Below are 15,276 nucleotides of genomic sequence, written 5' to 3' on the forward strand. Positions count from 1 at the left end.
TAACTTTTTTCTGTTGCACAAATAAGAATAGTTTCTGGAATGAAAATAAGCAAAGTAGTTTCCATGTCTAGTGTGCACATTTATTAAACTGTGTGTTACATTTTTCTTCATTCTTTTCTTGAAGATTGGGAAATAATCTGTTCAGAATGCCTGCAGATGGGCCATTGCCCACTGAGGTTGTAAAGAGCATATGTGAATAATATAAGACAGTATTTCTTTCAACCTAGAATATTCATTTTTTTATGGGAAGACTCCATGTATTCCTTCAGGGAAGGGTTTTTCTAGAGTCTGTTTAAGTAGATAAGCACACAGATACAAGTGGGTTCCAAATAACCATCTTTACTAAACTTGCGTAAAAATACCAGGCTTCACTGCTTTGTTAGATGGCTATTCTAGTATAGTCTCAAGGAGTTTATGTAGGTGGCTATAAAAGGATCAATTATGGGATTCTAAAGTCATATATACATGAATGACTTCTGCCACCACAAGTGAAGTTTGCTATTTTCAACTCACATTCCTAATAGAGTGAATACCTTAAGATTTGTACTTAATGAGCAAGCAGCTCTGGAAGACCCTCCCTTACATTAGGTAAGGTGAGTGGACTGTGACCCCAGGAGAATGAGCCACAATACCAGGTGTCAGAAAACTTTGCTGCTTTGCTGTTTCCCAGGTAATACATCAGGATGATTAGAAGCCTGAACGCTTTAATTATGATGTCCCTTGGATTCTAATTCTTCTGTGTGTCAGCAGTTGATGCAGATGTGATAGCAGCTTTCAAACCTCAGCTTTGTCTCATTTGTTTAACTAGGCATGGTCTTCATTACCAAAGCTGTAGATTTAATTTTATTGTGAAGTCCCTCAGATGCACAGGACAGAAGATGAGGCACAGTTGCAATGCATCATCTGAGACTTTGCTGCAAAAAGGTGGAACCTTCATCTTGGTGTGGGCTGTAATGCTGCAGACAAATTAATTTCATGTTCAGTGTGACAAGACTTGTCACCAACCAAAAAATATTTTCCATTGCCTTTTCTTTCTCAGTTAGTAACTTATGGTTTTGTGATTCTGCTGCCTGCATGGTAGAATATAAATTAAATTAGTACTCCTAGATGCTCTGAAGGTTTCAAATAAGCTGCAGATTTATGTACAAAGACACTCTCATATTTATACACTGTCTTCTTATTTACTCAGGTGAAAGCAAGACTTTGTCTATGAAGTGTAATAAATCTGAAAAGCGTACTCATTGTTTCTTTATAGATTCCAAAACTTTTTAGCCCCAAGCAGTTACCTATTTTAATCTGGTTATTGGTAGTGACTAAATGAAAAAGATGACCCACTGGTTGCAGGACCACCTCAAATCTGCATGGGAAGGTACTAGTCTGTGGAACAATGTTAGATACTGGCCTTCAGTAAAATATAATCATGCAACATAACCCTACAAAAATTCAGAAGTCTGTTTATTAAACTAAGTTTCGTATACATTTATCTGTAGGACAATTTCACTACTTAAAGCATCAACTTGTAAAATAGATAATTTGTTACAAAAAACCATTTCATTAAAGTCAATTTTAAATTTAAATTCAGATGGGTTTTCAACCTTGAAATGTTTCATATGGCCTGTAGTAATGGTTGCTGTTAAGAAACTTGGTTATAAAAATGTAAACTAACATCAGAAGGTGAAAACAGCCAAAAAACCTGCCTTCTGCAAATGGAGTGACTGAAGATGCTGGAAAGCCTATGATAAGTGTCAACAAAGTTAAGGAAGAAATGCAGATCTTCTCAAGCTGCTGTGATAACGAAGGTCCTTCCTATGGATGATGGCCCATGGCTGAGCTACGGATCCTCCTGCAGTCTGCTCATTTAACCTATAGCTTGGGCTGATGAGCTGCTGTCCTGACAGATGAATCCCCTCTGCTGATAAAACTAGGCCACTTGGTGCAAGATTCCCTGGCAGGAGAACAAAGTGCTGTTAACTATTTATTGCAATTTTGCATTTAAATACAGCAAAGTTGATGAACCAAACTGCAGGTTTTATGTCATCCTGCTACAGTTAACATCAGAGGGAGTGCATTTCAAATGCCCTTGTGTTGACCAAAAATTAGGTGAGTTTGCCTTGAAACATCCCCAAGGATGTCATTATAAGTATGTGGTGTGGGTAAGGAAAACAGGACAGCGTCTTCAGCTCAAACCTTGGTAAACTTGACTTGACAAGTTGACAGAAGGGGCCTTTTTCCACAGAGTACTGACTCTGCCCTTGGTGTCAGCGCAGGCTTTCCTTACTTATGAATAATCAGTGCTAAGAGAAAATAGGTAGCAGAGCATGAATGAATGCATCTAATTGTTGTTTTTCTTCTCCCATATGCCTGTTAGTTTCCTTTAATCTCTTTGTTACAAAAAAAAAATCCAGAAGAGATGCCTTTGAAGTAAGTACTTAAATGCTTCTGGCATTCAATGCACTGCATGCTTCTGTTATACAGTAGCTATTCACCCACTTTTTAATATGCAATAGCATTTTAAAAGCCAGCCATGCTTTCCTTCGTGTCGTCAACAGTCTGTATCAATCTACTGCAAGACTGCAAAATACCTCTGGCTGTTTTCCTGACTAGAGCAGGGCCATTGTGGGACAGACCTATTCTGCACTAGAGTTGTGGTTTTTTTAAGAATAACTAAAAGTAACTTGGCTTACAGAAATTCTGCTTGAATAATGTCATGCAAGATTTGTGGAGGAGACAGCACCTTTTAACAGAGAAAAACAGTCAAGTGCTTTAAACTTCCTAGTAAGGAATAATATTAAACAAGTTTGCATCTGAAATAGGTTTTGGTCTCATAATGAAGGGCAGTTAATAAAGGTGGTGATGACAACTACTGTTGTCCAAAAAGATTTGGAGTTTAAACAACTATACAGGCCTTGAACCCAAAGGGGAAACAGAAGAATAAAATCTCAGTGTTTCTTTCCTTCCAGCTTTTTCACTGGTTAATGATGCCTAGCATGTCTCAGTCTCCCTCACTCGTAGAAAGTTGTTCAGCTGTATTGGAGGGGTCGTGCAAGAGTCAGAACTTGCATGTGTATGTATATATGAGTTATCCACATACGTATACATACCAGTGCAGACCTAACACTAAAACGTGGAGAAAATTGGTTATAGTTCCAAACCATTTTCACAGGCAGTTCAGTTATGGTGGAAAATATAAGGTAGCTAGAGAAATTATTGCACTGCTTAAATAGCTCTTGGAGATCCCTCAGTTAAATTTGTGGTCTCAGGACTATGATTTTCTGTTTTACAGAGCAGGGGAAAGGGCAGCTTGGAGGCTGTCTTGCCCAGCTGAAGTCCTACCTACACAAGGAAAATATTTACAGACTTCCAGTGCACCCATCCTATCTTTCAAGCTTAAATGCATAACTAAGCAAATTTATGGGATTGTTATTCATTGTATGTTAGAGTGGTCTAGCTGTAAATTGTCCTACTTCTGTTGATTTTATGTTTGTAGCTACCCTGTTAACACCTGCCAAGCTGTTCAATCTGTAATTTGCTGAGCACTCACACTTATCCTGGATCCTGGTTCTTCTGGCTCTGGGTGAACTTGCGAGTATCACAGCTGTACAGACTCAAAATGCAGAAATTAGGCCTAAAGTTACCTGTGTTAAGTAATTCATCCATTCTGTATCTGTGACTTGATTTTTTCAGTCAATAAACAAGGATTTGAACCAGAGACCTAAATAATTTAAGGAGTGAGCAGTTACAGCCTCTGCTAAAAAGGAATAAATACTTTGTAAGTCAACACTGCAGGCCAGAGACCTTGGGGACTGGCAGACAAGGTCAATGTGCACTTCTGATTTCCATGAAAGTTATGTTTCCAAGTTTAGTGCCGAGTGTTTGCTGTTGATGTTACTTTCAATGGCAAAGAAGTCACCATTTAGCCAAAGCCTCTGTAAAAAGGTGTTCAAAATGTAACTGCTCATCTGCTTAGAAAAAGCAGCTTACTTTACTTTGCAGAAACAGAAAGCAACTGTGAAATCCAAGACTATTAATATTTCAAAGTGTTTTGGTGACATAATAGATCATGAAAGTGAGGCTTGTATGGTTTGTGATATTACCAGAAATCCAAGAAGAATTTATAGCTGCCTTCACACTTGACTATTTTTCTATTGTATAGAATACATTGATCCAAATATAAATGAAAATGATAGAAAGCTATGAAAACATTAAAACAAGAAATATACTCTTTTGTCTCTATCTCCTTTCAGCCTCAATGTCTTGTGCTTTCCACTTCCTCACTTTACTGTCTCTCTGCCCTTCTCTACCCTGGTTCCCATTTCTTATACCTAGATTTATTGGTATTTTTAGGTCCTTTGAATTCTTGTCCAATATTTCCTGTTTTGAGGTGTGAAAATACCTCTAATGCTACAGGGAATTTGTTTGCTCTGAAAACCAGTCAATAATTCAGTGTTTCTATAGTGTTTATGTGCACTTCCAAAGTCAGTCCTTCAGTGTCATGGTGTTTAAAAGCAGGTTTGAGCCCTAAGTAAGAGTTACTGCAGAGAAAATCCAGATTGCTGCTTAGGACAATCAGAATTGACTGAGGACTTCATGGCACTGTTGGACTTGCTCCCCCAAATAAATTGGGCAGGTTATAAAATCTCAGTCTTACGAATCTCTGTATGTCACGCTTAGAAACAGAAATTTCCTTTTTTAAAAGATTACTACTCTTATGAAAGGATTTCATTCTTTTCTCTGCTATAACAAATGCTCTCTCTTTTTCTCTAATGAAATATAATTTAGTCCTGTCCCTAGTATTAGCTGGAAGAGGTCTGATGGGAATTCATGGACAAAGAAAATCAAACACAACACCACCAAAGGAATTCTTGAAATTCCAGACGTTCAGCAAGAAGATGAAGGCTCTTATGAGTGCATTGCAGGAAACATTCGAGGAAGAAACATTGCAAGAGGTCAATTATTTGTCTATGGTAAGCAGATTAATGTCTTCATTTTTTTTTTTTTTTTTTGCAGAGCAGGATGATGTTCAGATGGATTTTGCAGATGAAGTCTATTAGCCCCTTACTGGACACACAGAATGTAGTTTAGGTTAAGCTGATTAAAAAATGATTGGAGGTCTGCAGTGACCTTCAATGAATTACATCCTCAGCAAATAAAGGTATTTTGCATTAAAACTCAGATTGAAAGTGTGGGCTGTGCCATGATAAAGTTGTAAAGGTTAATATGAGGCAGGAAGAAATCCCTGGTACACTTACATGAAACATTAAGGGCAGTCAGAAGATTTACTCTCAATAGCTCACAGCAACATAAAGCTGTGCTGCCCCAGATGCAGATCAGGGAAGGATTCATCAGGTTTTGGTTCATGTGAATGTAAAATTATTTCACATCTTATTCTAGCTGAACTGTATTGCCCCATAAACAGATGAGGGCAAAGCAGGGTAAACTCATTCCACTGCCTCCCTCTCCTTCTTCCTTGTCTAAAAGTGGAGAATAATATTTCTGTGAAACTGTTCTCCCTTTCCTTTTCCCTTCCTGCATGCATTTATTTCCTGTGATCCAAGTGACAAGTGATGGTCCCTCATAGCCAAGGTGAATTATAGTCCCATTGTTAATATCCAGGGAAAGCAACATATTTTGACATGAATAAGAAGGGAGACCTGTTCTTTACCTCATAACTCTTTCAAAAGAGAAGGGGAAAAAAGTAACAGGAAAAAAATTACAGAAAGTTAGACTGAGCCTACAATTAACATCTGTTGAGAAGACCTTGGCAAATATTTTTTTTAAGTAAATCTCATCTAATGAAGAGACACAGGCTTTGCTGATAAGCTACCAGTCTCCTGCAACCATGGCCAATATGAAGATATATGCCAGGAATAGAGCAGTTTGCTGCTGTTTTGAATATTTATTTTTTTGCTTTTAGGGAGTTATTTTTGTTCTCATTGCTCACTAATTCTTACAGAACATCAGTCAAGTAGTTCCATTAAAATTAAGTTCAGTAGATTACCTGGACATGATTGATAACAGCATAGGCAATTACAAAATTACAATCAGTTAATACAATCTAAAACAATGTGCTTATTAAATGTTCTTTGTAAATTAATTAATAGCTATTTATAGTGAAATATATAAACAGCACTCATGAAGCTTTTGCACAAGATTTTTTTATCTTATTAGGAGTGGGCTGGTATATTATCTACGTAATTGACTTCCTCCTGCTTAATTTCTGTGCTGTGGTGTTTTGTACTCTGTAGGCAGCTTGCCTCTAGGAAATAGGGTTTATTTCCTGGACACTATCTGCTGCTTTGTGTAATACCTAGATCCCATGCCTTAGGCTCTGAGAGCAATAAAAATGACATGAAATTAAACATTTTTATGTGTAGTGAGCTGTATCCCAGATACTTTCCCATTCTGGGAAGCGACTCATTGGTATTATATTAATCTAGTGTGGGACAAACTCAAGGTACTTTGCTGGGGCAGAGTCATGAGCTATTAGCAGGGTCATGCTGTAGAGGGAGGCCTGTTATAATCTCAAAGGATAATGATTCTTTTCCTAAAATCGCTCTATGTAAGAACTACATATATGTGTACATATGCATATTTATATACATATGGAGACTACAGCATTATGATTTAATAACCCAGCCAGAAATTTTTCACAGGATGTTAATACACCAGCCACTTATGCTAGAGGCAGAGGGATGGAACCTCATGTCTCACTTGCCTGTGGCTTTGGCCTATCCCAGAGTTAGGTGGGTGTTAGTTGTTCTCCCTAGGTCTCACTTTCACCTGTAACTTCACAACTATTCTAAATGTCAGCCTGCTTCAAGCTAATTCCTGCTCAGCTTAGTCCTCGAGTGTTTAGTTGGATGTTTACAGAGCTTGTAGGAGATTCCTGAAAATTCAGCTTTTGCACAGCAATGAGTTTATGTCAGTGTGCCACAAGTATTTAGAGGTGTTATTCTGATCTGAGTAGCCCTAATTCCTTTGTGTAGTATTTGTGTTGTGAATTATAAAGAACCCATGCTCTCAGGTGTTTGAGTAAAACAGAGAGGTAATATTTACAACCCATGATTTTTATTAGCTATTGACTAATGATTTTGATATTTCTATTTTTGGTACAAAGATCCAAGTACTTTGAGAGGAGGACTGTTTTCCAGAAAGTAGGGATCTCTGCTTTCAGAGAGCATGTCCAGAATTTCAGGCATCTAAAATCACTGTTTCTGAAAATTTTGGCTGTAAAAATGAACAATATCTAAACTGAACTTCCTGCCCACTGGCCACTTGATTTCTAACATTTTCCCAGTTAGTCCTGAAGTTTAATGCCAGGGAATTGTGCAGAATTCACTTGCAATATAATAAGAATGTGTTGGACAAATACAAATTAGCCTTGCTCAGTTCATTAATTAATGGCAACATACCTCCAGCGAAATCACCTTTCCCCTGCTTAAAATGGTTTGCATATTCTTTTCAGCACTCCCTGAATGGGATAAAAAAATCCAAAATGCCTTTCTGTCTCTCTATGACAGTTTATTTTGGGAATGTAAGGCAAAAGGAAAACCAAGCCCTTCCTACAGTTGGTTAAAAAATGGCCAGCCGCTCACATCAGAGGTAAGGTTACTGTCACCTTGTTTGCCTTCTTGCTCATCTTTTTGGTTCTTTCATGTAAATCATGACATTCATTTTACAGTGCATTATCTTTTTTCAGAAACTTAATTAAAGGTTAGCATATAAAAATAAATATAGTGATACAAACTCTTTGTAACACAAAGCCTCAGTTCTGGGAGTTCATCTTAATTGAAAATGTATGGTATTGCCAGTTTATATATAGAGATACACCCATTTCTTCATATGATTTATCTTACAGAGCATCTAATTGCTACAAGATATGGCAATAGGTATGGATAGGTTTAAAAATATCAATTATAGTTAATGAAAGGGTTTATCCAGAAACACTAAATGCATTTGTAGATGTAATCTGTAATTTGGGGAAATTGGTAGGATGCCAACAGACTGTGGAAGAGTGTTTCAGAGCTGGCATTGCAAAATGATCAGCCTGTGAACTTGCACTTTACTTCTGTTTCTGTTCTTAACCTGTAGGCTCGATGGACCTTTGGTCTCTTGCAGTATGGCCATTCTTAGGCTATGTTAATCCTTTAACTGAATTAATCAGTCACCTATGAAAATCAGTTACTATTGAGGTTAATACTTTTCTGGCACTACATGAGGAATAATAGACTAAAGAAAACCATATAAAGCTATAAGGAGAAGGTGAGTAATTGAAAAATCTCAATTAACAGAAAAACAAGGACCAAGTGGAAAGGAAAGTACTGAAGTGGTAGGAGTGCAGGAGGAGAGGGGAAATCAATTGGAGCTCAAACACTTAAGAAACCTGATCAGATACTTATGTAGACATGTCTTTGAGAACCCAGCTTTGTTTCTTTCCAGGCAGTATAATTACACTTCTGTGGTGGCCAAGCTTTGGCACATCCATCTTCCAAACTTCTGATGCTGGCAACCTCATGGAGAAAGACTTCTGTAGCAGGACTCTTTGCTGTGTTTGCATTCTGCTGAGGCCAAGTTTTCCTTTTTTATTAAGCATCTATTCAGCATCTACTGAGCATAAAATGGCATGGCTCATCTGCAATACATTTTTACTTGGCTGGAAAAATTAATACTGTGATTAATTCCTGTCTAGCTAGAACAGAGACGGAATAATTTCCAAAACATATGGACCAAATTAGCACCTGCTAGGTTGCAGAACCAGCACTTGTTTGACTTAGTAGTACTTATTTGAAGCAATTGGAGGGGGCTTCTATCTTCCATATGATTTTCTGCTGGATTAGTCCTAAACAGAACCCAACCACCATCTGAGAAGGCCAGCCAGAATTTCCTTGGATTGCAGTTTTTCTGAACTTGATCTTTCTACTCATTGTCACTTCTTCCTAAGCAAGATTATCTAGTTTCTCTCTCTTTGAAGGCAGCGATATTTAGAATCTGTCACTCTTCAATTGCATCGTTTCAATAAAAAGGAATAAAACACTCCACAGACACATTTTCAACCAACATTTTCACAGTACTTACAGTGTATTGTAGATGGAATACTTCAGGCAACAAAATGCTGAATGTTATTGCTCAATGGACAAAATGGATAGTTTGGAGGTGAAAGTACAAGGGAGGTGTAATAAAATATTCAGTCTGTCACAGCACCCTGCTTGTTGGAAATATCACAGGATGAATACCTTCCAGACGCTTTCCACCTTGGGGCTGATTCTGAGGATATTGTCTACTCTTTGTCAAACCTTTCTCCCGGACCACCTAGTTGGTCATCCCCACATTATTCCTTCTTGTGTACATGGTGTGCTTTATTCTCCTCTTTGTCTGCATAGCTCAAAAGAGCCCACAGAGAATGGTGGGAAATTCAGCATGTGTATGAAACACGAGTGTTGCTTCAGAAGGGGGTTTTATATTCAAAGGCTGTTTGTAAAAATAGAATGCATCGAGAGGATACCAAACAGCCTGAAGGTAAAACTAAGTATGCAAAAGATATCTGTAGCGAGAGCCTGAAAAAAAAATTAACAGTGGATGAATAATGTAATGTTGTTAATTAGTTTGCAATACACCAACGATACAACTGCAGGCTGTGCTCTCATCAAATTTCCAAGCTAAACAAGGTTGGGCTGGGTCAGGTCTTGGTTGGGAGGCCTTTACGGAAAAGCCGGAGTATTGGAAAATAGAGCTCTGACTCATAAGTGGCACTGCCCTCTGCAAGCACTATAAGAGAAAACCCCCAACAGACTGTGCAACCAGCTTATCTGTGGCAACTCAGCAAGTTAGGTTATATACATTTAGCAGTTCACAATTACATTTTAGATGCCTGTGGCTTTTCAGAAAAGATTATACTGTATACTCTAACACTGTATGCTCCCGTTACTGCTTCAGAGGCAGGAGAGCCAGACTAAAGGTGCAGCATAATAATAATAATATCTGTTGTTTCAGACTTGCATTTGGCAATGGAATATTCCTTGTGGTGGGTTTCTTCCAAACTGATCTGTTTTGGGGAACATACTCTCTTCTCCTTCTCAGTGTTACACTTTGTAGTGGAGCTATTACTGTCTCCAGAGGCTAGTAATTGTAAAATGACAAAATATTTAGCTTTAAGTTATGCTTGTAGCATGAAACAGGCTTTTTTCTATTTGCCAAAATAGAGAAAACAAAACACCTTTTAAGACCCTGAAACCCAAACTCTGATGCAAATTTACCTACTGTGCAGTTTCCTCTATATCAGCAGAATTGCACTGAAGAAACTCAGTGTGTACAGGAATTCGAGCCATGAGGAGCATGCTCTCCCTCTGATCTGAACAGCTGCCTGTGGGTTTCCAATAGGAATTTAAAAGGGCTTTCAATAGAGCTTTTTCAGAGGATCATTTTTCTGTGACTTGTGATCTGATGACACTTGAAGTGTTTCCATTATTTGAGCACCTCTGTTTCCTGCGGAGCTTTTCTGATCATCTTAGATGATCAGAATTCATCTGATGATATGAGGGGGGTAGGCCATGTGTCAGGGCTGCAGGTGCTGCTTCCCAGGAGCCGTACGGAAGATGCTCCGGGCTCCCAGCGCAGAGCAGCTGTACCTGCCCCACGGTCACTACTTCTGCATCTGCTTCATGGTGAAGCATGCCCACAGATTCACAGTTCCGCAATGCAGAGAAACACATGCCACAGCTGGAACATCTGGGCACACCTGCCCAAGGCAACATCTCTGCAACATGTGCCTGGAGTTCTTGAAAAGTTTGAAGAGCTAAGAGGTGAAAACATAGCCACCATCATACAGCTGAGGTATACATTGTATTTCTGAGGTATTCATCCACATTGCTTCCAAGAAGATAACGGTTCTGAATTATGATCAGGTACATCAGTGTGATACCAAAAAACTTTGGGATTGTACACTCATTGGCTCTGTCAATGTTTTTTGCTTGTTTTTATCAGGAAAGAATTCAAATAGAAAATGGAACTCTTATCATACCTGTGCTGAATATGTCAGACTCTGGCCTCTATCAGTGTGTGGCAGAAAACAAGTACGATACTATTTATGCCAATGCTGAGTTGCGGGTGATAGGTGAGTAAATGTCACTGAAATGAGCAGGTACTGAGTATAACAGGGCACTTACTGAAGCAATTTGAAATTAAGAAATCAGTAGATTAAATTCCACCTGGCAGTTGAAGTCTGTTGATATTTCTTTGCTGCTTGCTCTTCACCCATGTGCAAATGTGTTTTTTTTCTTTTAATTTTATTTCGTGACTAGTTTTGGGGAAGAATCTAATTCCATGTGTGGTCTTTTTTTATCACATGCACACAAGTTTAATGAATGCTGTTTCTCACTTAGTATTTTGAGTTATTAATAGTTATTCTGCAGTTTTTAAAAGTCATTTCTGAAAGTGGGAAAAATAGTTTTAACTATAAACAAAGAGCGTATGGCAAGTGTATATATATAAAAACAAATAACACGTAGCAAGTAATCTCATTAATGATTATCAGAGATGTACATAAAATGGAATTTGTTCATATTATAAGTATTCTGTTACAGATATTCAAATATAAAGTTTGTTTAACAGTCAAATATTAGTGAAACAGGTAAAACACAGACTTTAAGAGCACCTGTTGTACAGGTCTTGTGTTTTCTCCTTCTCCAAGAGTGAATTTTCACATAAATTACTGAAAAACACGTTTTCAGAAAACTGTCAGTTTATAAACAGAAGATCACCGAAAAACTGTGTATACAATTGAATACTCTCTGCAGACAAGTACATGTGGCTAGGATCAGGAGTGTGATGCTTATCCTGCTGACATAGCTCTGCTCAGGAACCTCGTTCTTCATTGCAGATAGACCTGTTCTCCCAGTCCGCAGATAACCTCAAGCAAAGGTTGTCAGAGCAGATAGTTTCTAGGTAGACAGTTTAGAAACAGCATAAATAAAGATAAATAATAAATAAGATATAATGAATTCCATTCTTTGGTACTTAAATACATTTTTCACGTTAGACATATATGTACTTTTGCAGAAACCTCAAAAGCAAAACAATTACTGGATTTACCTACTATGTAACTTGAAGAGAAGAATTTAACATGTTCATTTAGTAACTTGTCAGCTGCGTATTGCTCTGCTCTTCTTTCTTCTTTTTAGCTGCAGCACCTGATTTTTCCAAAAATCCTGTGAAAAAAATGTCTGTTGTTCAAGTTGGAGGTGAAGTTACAATTGGTTGTAAACCGAGTGCTTCTCCCAGAGCAGTTATTAGCTGGAGAAAGGGCTCAGAAGTTCTGCGCCAGAACAAAAGGTACCGTCATAAACCAGTTGCTGGATTGTTGGGTGTTCTCTGTTTTAATAATACTGTTTAAAGATCACTGAAACACAGCTGGCTTAGTATTGCTTTTGACAGCTCATTGATGGGAAACTTTGATGCCAGAGGCCTATTTGTCTTTAGCAGTGGCCGTACAGTTCTGAAGATATAAAGCTGGCTGAGAACAAAGCCAGACTGAATACACACGGGTAATTGTACAATACATACGTTTGTGTTCATCAGCAGTTAATTCACTGCAGTGCTATCAGAGCTGACTGTTTACCACGCGAAAAGCCTGAGTGAATGAGCTTCATGTAGGAGACAACATTGGAGGCTTCAGGGAAGTGGAATATACCCCCAGGCTGCAGCATAAATGCTTCACAGCTGTACAGGTTGTACAATAACCCAGAGCTAAATCAGTCTCCATAATCTGTCTTTTCTGTTTAGGCAGGATTTAGCCACAGCACCACCCCAGCCACCATGAGGTTGCATGGTCTTCAGCAGGGCTTTACTGATATTTTGTCTGTGATGGCCGATAACTTATTTGTGAGTTGCCACAAACTGTCCACCTTATTACATGCTAATGTCAATTAAATGGTAAAGCATTAAAATCCAAAGTGACTTACTGACTTGAGTAAATTGGGACTAGTATACAAAATATACAACTGTGATGATATTTCCATATACAAATGTAGATGGATGAAATGGGCAATAGTGTCTAAGAACTGTAATTTTTCTCAGCATCTCTTTTAGTTCACAAATATAACAGCAACACTGTTTTATCACATTATCATTTTCAAAGACAGAAAACAGAATCAGTACTTCATAAAGCTCTGGAAATTGAACACCAGATTTCGCACACAAGACCAGTTGGTCGAGGAGGTTAGTTTGGATCACATAAGACTTAATTGTAATTCATTAAAACAACATTATCCAAAACTATGACACAAATATTTCCCTATCCCATACTGCAGTAATGTTCCATACAGATAAAAGCAAATCAGAGAAGTATATGTGAAAGAAAGTGCAAATCTGAGAAGTATTTCACCTAGGTACTAGCAATGAAACTGAAAAATCTGGGTAAGCAATCCACACCACAGGGCACAGAGAATTTTCCAATGATTTTTTTCCCCCCACTTTCGTGAATGGCAGTTTTTCTGTTTAACTGCTCAGCTAATGATGAAAAATATTTTTCTAACTACTGTTCAGTCAGATTTGTATTTGCATTTTGATTGTACAGTCTATGCAACAAAAAATGCCTGTTCATTCCTATTAGATGCAGCCTGTCCCTACAGTGTGTAGAAAACATGCTCAATATTCAGTTTGCCACAGGTAATCTCTGGATTTTTCTGACACTGAGAACAGGAGCAAGGAGAGAACTGTTTAAAACTTGCAATTTAAATAGTTGAATTAAGCCTAGATTTTGAGGTTCTAATACCTTGATATTCCCCATCTGATTTGCTTATAAAAAATATTTACATACTGCATACAGTATTTACTTGTGCTTCTGTATTAATTTACTAACAATAATTATAAGCACACTGTAATTTTTGAGCATCCCAGGTGGCCTTCTGCTGCTTAGCAGGAGTAAACAAAAGGAGCAGGATTTACACTGAGGCAAAGGGAGTGCTTAAACTTTCCATGTGCAAAACATTATTACCAGTGTGTCCGCTGGTGCAAAGTAGAATTTATGAGGCTTTTTGATTATTAAATGATAAAATAGCTAGTGCCATGGTTTTAAAGAAGAGAAAATAAATCATCTACACAGTATTTTTCCAGATATTTGACAGAAAACAGAAAATTAAATAAGGATTTGTATGGCTGTAATTAAAGTACACAGCTAATTAAAGTAATAAAATCATGTTTCTTTGCTCATAAAAAAAGAGAAGGAACCTGTTCTGCCTTTCTCTCTTTCTATATATATATATATGATTAAACTCTGACATGTCAAAGATTAACTATTTTAACTAAAGCTTTCCTTGTTTCTGCTCCCATTTTATTGTGCAGCAATTACAATCCCTATGGACTCCTTTACTCCTTTTTTTTTTTTAATATTGTATTGGTTTAAAAATGCTGAAAAAAAGGAAATATCAATCCCTTACAGTTCTGATGGCAACAGATGGACACATTGCTAAATAAGTCAGTGTTAGTGCAACTAGACCTATTCCACCCTAAAGGGAAAGAATATTCTTTATTGTTCACCTTTTTCCTTTCACTCATGATAATAGTTTATTCCTGATATGCCTGAATGGTCACTGCTCTCCCTGATCATCTGAGCTTTTAATATGACAAGATAACACTGCTTTATATTAATGTTAGTTTGTAAGTGTGTAAAGAAAATCGTGCTAACTAGAAAGAGCTAATTAATAGACTATCCATATTAAAAACACCATGAAATATTTGTTATTTGATTTGTCTGAGGGTGTTTTATCAAGCATTTTTAAGTTTATGAAGCTGCAGTATTTGGGCCCCTGCTATTTGAAAAATATCTTAACATTTCCTGAGTCTGAAGGGTAATCTTCTGAATCTCTTACCATGGTCCAGCAGTGAAGTTCCGCAGTCCCCTTTTTAGGGCACAGTTAGTTTCTTCCAGCCCCACTTATCTCTCCCATCCTTGTAGCTCAAACACATCATTGCCCAGATCTTCAAGAGCTTGTATGCTGTGATTTATGTAGAATACTTTATTGCATTTGAAGCATACATGTAAGTCCTTCAAAAAATCCTCAAATCAATCAGATTTTCATTAGATGGTAAAACAAAGCCTGAGTCTGTTTACTGTTCTCAGTCTTAATGTCCCCTCTCCATTGAGTATTCTACTACAAAAGTTTCAGAAATAGCTGAATTCCACCCTCATTCATATGGCTCACCCCCTCTGGGGATTTATCTTTGGTTCATGCTGCTGGCGACCTTAGAGAGGGAATTCAAGGTTATTGGCTGCAGGAATCA

General features: G+C 37.7%; 1 protein-coding gene across 1 annotated transcript in view; it reads left to right on the plus strand.

Moving 5' to 3' along the window:
* The window catches only part of CNTN6 (contactin 6), a 90,704-nt gene that overhangs the window by 38,133 nt on the left and 37,295 nt on the right, over nucleotides 1-15,276 (plus strand). Inside the window, exons 6-9 of the mRNA XM_074835664.1 lie at nucleotides 4,780-4,964; nucleotides 7,466-7,602; nucleotides 10,981-11,110; nucleotides 12,177-12,327. Of these exons, the coding sequence (XP_074691765.1) occupies nucleotides 4,780-4,964; nucleotides 7,466-7,602; nucleotides 10,981-11,110; nucleotides 12,177-12,327 (603 nt within the window). The remainder of the gene's footprint in view (nucleotides 1-4,779; nucleotides 4,965-7,465; nucleotides 7,603-10,980; nucleotides 11,111-12,176; nucleotides 12,328-15,276) is intronic.

The sequence above is a fragment of the Strix aluco genome, chromosome 11 (assembly GCF_031877795.1).
Source record: "Strix aluco isolate bStrAlu1 chromosome 11, bStrAlu1.hap1, whole genome shotgun sequence".
NCBI lineage: Eukaryota > Metazoa > Chordata > Aves > Strigiformes > Strigidae > Strix > Strix aluco.